The sequence below is a fragment of the Gossypium hirsutum genome, unplaced genomic scaffold, assembly GCF_007990345.1.
Source record: "Gossypium hirsutum isolate 1008001.06 unplaced genomic scaffold, Gossypium_hirsutum_v2.1 scaffold_34, whole genome shotgun sequence".
Lineage (NCBI taxonomy): Eukaryota > Viridiplantae > Streptophyta > Magnoliopsida > Malvales > Malvaceae > Gossypium > Gossypium hirsutum.
Window position 1 is genome coordinate 2,755 of NW_024402778.1, and position 7,487 is coordinate 10,241.

At 35.1% G+C, this 7,487-nt stretch overlaps 1 protein-coding gene across 1 annotated transcript; it reads left to right on the plus strand.

The window, feature by feature from the left end:
* The first annotated feature begins 294 nt into the window (after positions 1 to 294).
* On the plus strand, positions 295 to 3,506 carry LOC107923429 (uncharacterized). Its single transcript, XM_016853630.2, has one exon. The coding sequence runs from the start codon at positions 399 to 401 to the stop codon at positions 2,454 to 2,456; it is 2,058 nt and encodes a 685-aa protein (XP_016709119.1). The 5' UTR covers positions 295 to 398; the 3' UTR covers positions 2,457 to 3,506.
* The last annotated feature ends 3,981 nt before the right edge of the window (positions 3,507 to 7,487 follow it).

Sequence of the window (7,487 nt, forward strand, 5' to 3'; positions counted from 1 at the left end):
ACATATGGTAAAAATTAAGGCTAAAGGGTCTTTAAAGTCCCTGAAGTTTTTCCAAAAAAAAAAAAACCTAATTAAGCCCTTATATATATTTTTGCATCCAATTGAGCTATTGAACTTTAAAATATTTAAATTCTTTGAGTATAACATATGCATTGTAATTTTTTAACTATGATGTAAAAATTAAGGCTAAATAGTCTTTATTAAATATGAATTGAATTCAATGGCTTCAGGTTGATGCTTGAAAGGATCTTAACCATTGTTTTCTTTATTTACTTGCTAGACTTTGTAGGAAACTATTTTTCAATCATTCCTTTATTCTTTGTTTTATTCATCGTCTGCCTTTCATTCATTGCTATCATCTCCTTCATATTTTTCATTTCTCACAAACACACTAATTAATGGAGATGAAGAACGAGAATGAAAGTGTGAGCGAGAATGAGAATGAGAGTCACGACAAGTCGGTGCAACAGATTCAACATCCTTTTCATAAGGAACATCCCTTGGTGTTAGTGGCAGAGCAAAGGAATGAAGGTTTCAAAGCTTACTGCGATGGATGTGGGGAACTGCTTTTAGCTCCATGCTTCACTTGTTTTCATTGCAATTATCACCTTCACAAGCAATGTGCTGAGGCACCCCTTGAAATTCCTAATCACCGTCTCCATCCCAAGCACTCATACGCAGGTTTTTTTCTTCAACAAAAGCCATGCCTTTATGATGACCTGGTATATGGCTGTGCATTATGCAAGGAAAAACGTAACATGTTTTTTTATGCATGTAATGATTGTTTTTTTTTCATTGACATTAAATGTGCTCAATTATCTTCTTCATTTAAGTTTAGCCAACTGTCCGAACATGACATCCACCAACATCCATTGACCTTCATAGAAAGTCCCATGGCCATAGATGTACTCAAAAGATTGAACTGCTGCTGGTGTCATGAACCATTGACAGATGATATATATCTTTGTCCTGACTGTACATTTATCATTCACAAAAGATGCCTTGATAAATTACCCACTGAAATTGATCTCCTTACACATCGCTTACACCATCTTATTCTTAACCGTAGTGATAGTGATTACTTGTGCAACCTATGCCAAAAGCAACATTCTGGACCTTTTTACGGTTGTTCTCTTTGCCATTTCAACATCAATGTCGAATGTGCTTGGCCGAGGTCTACTGTTGAAGATAAAAGTCGTCATCAGCATCCATTCACCATACTTATGAGACAAGATTCATTCATTTGTGATGCATGTGGCACTGAAAGAAATTGTATTTCATATATATGTTCAACATGCAGCCTCATGGTCCATAAGGATTGCACTTCACTCCCACGCATCATCAAATTTTCTCGACATGATCACTGCATTTTTCACAAATATTTTCTTAAAGATCTTACAAGGCAAGATTGCAAGATTTGTTTCAAAGAAGTGAGACTAGAGTGTGGGAGTTACTCTTGTAGGAAGCCAGGTTGCAATTACGTTGTCCATGTGAATTGTGTCTTAGAGGATAAAAGTTTGTACAAGGTAATTGAGGAAGAGAAGCAATGTGAGGAGCTTGAAGAAAAATCTATGCAGTCTTTCATCATTCGTGTTATTGAGGTGAATGAAGCTGGGGAAGCTATAAAGATTCAACATTTGAGTCATCAACATTGCTTGGTGTTAGCAAACAAGATGGAGGAGGACATTGATAGAAAATGTGATGGGTGCATGCTACCTATCTCAAATATTTTCTATTATTGTTTAGAATGTCCCTTTTTTCTTCATAAAACCTGTGCTGAATTGCCAAGAATCAAGCAACATTGGTTTCATCAAAGCAATTCCACCCTCTATTTCGACAGCTTCAAGAAATGTGACTTTTGCAATCAACGTTGTAGTGGTTTCTTCTACAAAATTGGAGAAGGTTGGGACATGTGCTTAAGGTGTGCCAAAGTTTCTAATATCATTGAATGTAAAGGACACCAACACTTTCTCTATTTTGATTTCAAATACATGGAGAAATGTAATGGTTGTGGCGAGACGAATCGGTATGGTGCATTCAGATGTGGAAAATGCAGATTTGCTTTGGATTTTGGATGCTTAACATTACCACATTTAGCTCTTCACAAAATTGATGAACACAAGCTAAAGCTTACTTATCATGATGATAAGGAGCAAAGTTATTGTGATATTTGTGAGAAATATAGAGATCCAAGCCTTTGGCTTTATTCTTGTTCAATCTGTGATACTTCTGCTCATATCAAATGTGTTCTTGGACACTTTCCATTTCTCAAAGATGGGGTCACATTTATTTATTATCACAAGCATCACCATGATCTTAAATTTTTTATTAAGGTCAAGGGCTACCCTGAATGCTCTTATTGTGGTAAGCTTTGCCAAGAAGAAATTCTTAAGTGTGAAAAGTCTACATGCAACTATATTATCCACAACAAATACAAATGCCGTTGGCGTTACTAAGCCTAAAGCTTTGTGGTAAGTACTCTAAATGATTAAAAAATTATTTTTCAATCATTAATGTTGTTGATTGCTATTATTTCATGATTTTGTTTTCAGTATCAACATCAGTTCTAATTGTGTTCATGGTTGTAGATGTGATTTATTCAAATGAAAAGCACCAAAGGATTTATTTGATCAAAGGAGTTCACAAAGAATTTGGCATTTCATTCTTCTTTGATGAAATGATGCTCGAATTCTAAGTGTGATTTGGTTTCATTGTTACTTTGTTTAGGATTGATTTGGGTTTGTATGATTTGATTTCAATATTACTTTGAGATTCATCTATGATTTGTTTGGGTTTGTAAGATTTAAATTATTTCTTATTTAAATTATCTTAATTAATTTAATTATTCTCACCAGTATTGATTTATGAGTTTTAGAAGCTACTAATTTCTGGAATGGACTTCCTACTTTTCAGCTTGGGTTGTGGAACCCATAATTTAAACACACACAATAATCCATAATTCTAAAAAATTAATAATAAAGACATTTTTTTTTGAAATTAGAGAAGATATTTTCTTTCTCAATTTTAAACTGAAAATGGCTCAAAAGGTACATAAAAAAAGATGAGAAGAATCTTGTTTCACTTGGTAATTTAAATGAATATAAATACCAAACTTTATTATATAAATGTAGAGTTGTAATGTTTTGGGATAAATTTATCATTTAATAAAAAACATGAATGTGGTAGGGAGTTGCCTACATTTCGTGACCCATCGTTTATCATTTTAGAGAATACTCGTGACAAGATGGTTAATCACTGTTGTGACGTTCATGATGGATATCTTAATTTCTTTAAATAATTTTAACAAAATATGAAAATGTCTATTTTTTAAATAATTAGTTTTTTAAATATGCTAGGTATCCGATTCATGAACATGTCTACTTATCATATAAAAATATTGTTAGGACAATATGTAGTTTTTAAAAAAAAGGTGATTAGTTTTTTTTAGAGTGGATAATTATTTTATAAATATATATCATATAAAAAACATAAATAATATGAGTTTACTATTATTCATTTTATGAAATACCAAATTTATAGCACTAAAATATACAAAATTGCTTGAAAACCTAATATAAAATTTATAGTACTATGTGTATTTTGTTTTGTCTTGTTTTAAATAGGTTGGAAATAAAGTTTTAATTTTAAATTACATCATCCAATAAGAATTTGACAAAAGGAAATAAGGGTTTTTTCTTCTTGTCACGAGGGATTTTTGGATAGAAAATCTTATTGCTATTATGTATTGTCTTTAATTGCTCGAAATTAATAGGAATTATGTTGTTTTAATTTTTTTTAGAGAGAAAGTACAAATAATCAAGGCATTGAGAAGTCTGCCCTCTTTGGCACGTCTCTGTCTACCTTCTCTGGTAGGGTTTTGTTTTATTGTTCTTAAGTCTTCTTTTGATTTAGCGGCGGTTGTTAGGTTTTGTGTGATTTGGTTCTTGTGATTTGGTGTTTTGATTCGGTTTCATTTACGACTATGGAGACAGCGTTTGCTGAACTGAAGATCAATGAGGAAGAAGAAGAAATTTTACAGTTTGATTTTGAATCAAGAATTGAAACAGAGGTAGAGACTTTTAAATTAGTGGGATGTTTTTTAACTGCTAGTATTATTCACTTTCCAGCGATGAAAAGTACATTGGCCAATCTTTGGCATCTAGTTAGGGGGTGCAAATTCGTGATTTAGGAGGGAAAAGGTATCTATTTCAGTTTTTTCATGCTATGGACATGGAGAGGGTGTTAAAGGGGTCCCCGTGGACATTTAACAATCATCTTCTACTTCTTCATAAGTTGCAATTGACGGAAGATCCTTTAATTGTTCCTTTGATATTTACCTTTTTTTGGGTTCAAATCCATGACATTCCTGCAGGTTTTATTTCAGAAAGGCTGGCAATTCAATTGGGAAATTTTATAGGCACTTATATGGAGTATGATGGGTCAAATCTGGGGAAAGAAAACTGAAATTTTATGAGAATCAGAGTTCAAATTGATGTCAGATTCCCCTTGAAAAGAAAGAAACAGATCTTATTTTTTGGGAAAAGCTCATATGTTAGATTTAAATACGAGCGTCTATCTCTCTTTTGCTTTTATTATAGGCGATTGGGACACAACGACTCTTTTTGTGAAGTGAAGATGGCGGTAGGGGTAGAAGTTAGGGTGATGGGATGGGATCTATCATTGAGAGCTCAATCTCGAAGAGCTCTAGTGATGAATAGCGGCTGGTTGCAAGAAGAGGAAGAGGATTGGGATGGAACGAAAGAAGAGGGTCAAGTGCTAAGGTCTAGTACTAGAGTTTCAAAGAGAAGATTGGGACAACATAGAAATATAGATCCTATACTAAGATTTAATCTGGAAGGACAGTCATCAACCTTCAAAAAGGGTGAATCTCCGTATACTTCGATGGATCATGACTCAGAGGATAGGGTGTTAACGTTGGAGGAAGAGAAGAAGAGAGCAAGAGGGAGGATGATGAGGTTCTTGTTGAGGAAGATAATAGCACCTTGGCGTTAAGGATCCGAAGAGTAGGAGATGCTATTGTTGATATATCGGCGGCTGCCAAAAGGCAAGCCGACCGGTCATAATGAAAATCTTAAGTTGGAATGTTCGGGGTTTAGGGAGCCCACGGACAGTGCATAGACTTCGGCACTGACTGAGGTTATATAATCCCCATATAGTCTTCTTTATGGAGACAAAAGTTGATAGTAGGAGAATGGAACAAATTCGAAGAAGGTGTGGATTTCTTAATGGAGTTGAAGTGGATGCGACAGGGTCTCGAGGTGGATTATGTTTGGCTTGGCGTAGGGATATCGGTATCAGAATTCAAAGCTATTCCAAAAGTCATATCGATGTGCTTATTGAGGACGTGGAGAGAGGAAAGAATTGGAGATTTATCAGTTTTTATGGTTCTCCTTATTAGAATAAGGAAGAATCATGGAATTTGCTGAGACGTTTGAGTAACGCAAGTGAGTTGCCTTGGATGGTTTGTGCTGACTTTAATGAAATTTTGTATGGCGCAGAAAAGTAGGGGGGTTTACCTCGTGAGGAAGGGAGAATGGAAGCATTCAGAACGGTTTTAAAGGATTGTAATCTTAGAGACATAGGGTTCTCTGGACGATGGTTCACTTGGGAAAGAGGTAATCTACCAGAAACAAATATTCGAGAATGATTGGACAGGGGAGTGACTGTGGAAGAATGGATTTCTTTATTCCCAGATTTTTAGGTTAGACATATGTCTCATTCGTTTTCAGATCACTGTCCGCTGCTCATTACTACCAAGCAAGAAGATAAGAGAATATTTGCTAGAGGATTTCAATTTGAAGCATGGTGGGTGCTTGAGGAAAGCTTTTATTCTGAAGTCAAAAGTATTTGGGGGATGGCCAAGGGTGATGTGCTGAGTAAGATGGAAAGTTTGAAGAGAGGCCTTACAATATGGGCTGATAAGATACAAAAGATCAGGAAGGGGAGGAAAATGGTACTAATCTCAAAGCTGGGCAGTTTGGAGGAGAGTGAAAGAAACGATGAAAATTTAATAGAGCTTATTGATACAAAAATTCATCTTAATTTTGAGATTGAAAAAGATGAGAGCTATTGGGAACAAAGGGCGAGGATTAATTGGCTAAAATTTGGGGACAAAAATACAGCATTCTTTCATAAACAGGCAACTCAAAAACGTCAGAAAATTTTATCAACAGTTTGCAATCAGATGATGGTAAGGAAACTGATGATTTGTCAGAAATGGAGGAAATTACCAGGTGTTATTTCCAAAAGTTGTTCTCAGCTGGGAGGAAGGGAGATTACGATAGAATTATGGCGAGAATCAAGCAATGTATATTTGAAGAGGACAATCAGAAATTGAAGGAAAATTACACAAAAGAAGAGATATGTGTGGCACTTTCAGAATTAGGTCCAACAAAAGCACCAGGAGAAGATGGATTTCCGGTAATTTTTTATCAGAAATGCTGGTCAATTATCGGAGAGGAAGTTACTTCGTTCTGCCTCACTCTTCTGAATGGAGGTATGGATGTTACCTCAATTAATAAAACGAATATAATTTTAATCCCTAAAATTCCTAATCTTGTGAATATTTCCAATTTTCGACCAATCAGTCTATGTAATGTGCTTTATAAGTTGTTGGCTAAAGTTATTGCAAACCGTCTTCGTCTCGTGATGAATAGATGCATTGATGAAGCTCAAAGTGCTTTCGTTCCTAGGAGACTAATTAGTGATAATGTTTTATTAGCATATGAAGTTCTTTACTCTTTAAAGAATAAAAGAATCGGGAAAAAAGGGCTTATGGTAGTGAAATTAGATATGAGTAAGGCATATGACAGGGTTAAATGGTGTTTTGTCGAAGAAATAATGAAGAAATTAGGATTTGATCCAGAGTGGGTTGAAAAGCTGATGAAATGTGTTTCTACAGTATCATATTCAGTGGTCCTTAATGGCGTCAATGGAGAAAGATTCTTCCCGTCTAGAGGCCTTAGACAAAGAGATCCTTTGAGCCCATTTTTATTTCTATTTTGTGGAGAAGGAATTTCTAGCCTTCTAAGGCAAGCAATTGAAGTTAATTTAAGTCGAGGAGTGAGAGTTAGCAGAAACGGTCTGCTGATTTCACATTTATTATTTACGGATGATTGCATTCTGTTTAGAGAAGCCACAGAAAGAGGAGCTACTATTTTGAAGAATATCTTAAAAGAATATGAGATTAGTTCTGGCCAATGTGTTAACTATAATAAGTCCGCAATCTTCTTCAGTACAAATACACAGGAGGATGTAAAAACGACTATTATTGGGATGCTCGGTGTTCGTAGTTCGATCAATCCAGAAAGGTATTTAGGACTTCCAAATTTAGTGGGCAGAGGAAAGAAAGCAGCTTTTCAGAGGTTGAAGGACAGCTTGAAACAAAGAATTGATAATTGGAGTGCTAAATTTCTCTCTCAAGGGGGAAAAGAGGTTTTTATCAAGGCAGTTTTTCAGTCAATTCC

Bases quoted from the DNA above. Each gene is read 5' to 3' on its own strand.
- LOC107923429 (XM_016853630.2), top strand. From the start codon at position 399: ATGGAGATGAAGAACGAGAATGAAAGTGTGAGCGAGAATGAGAATGAG.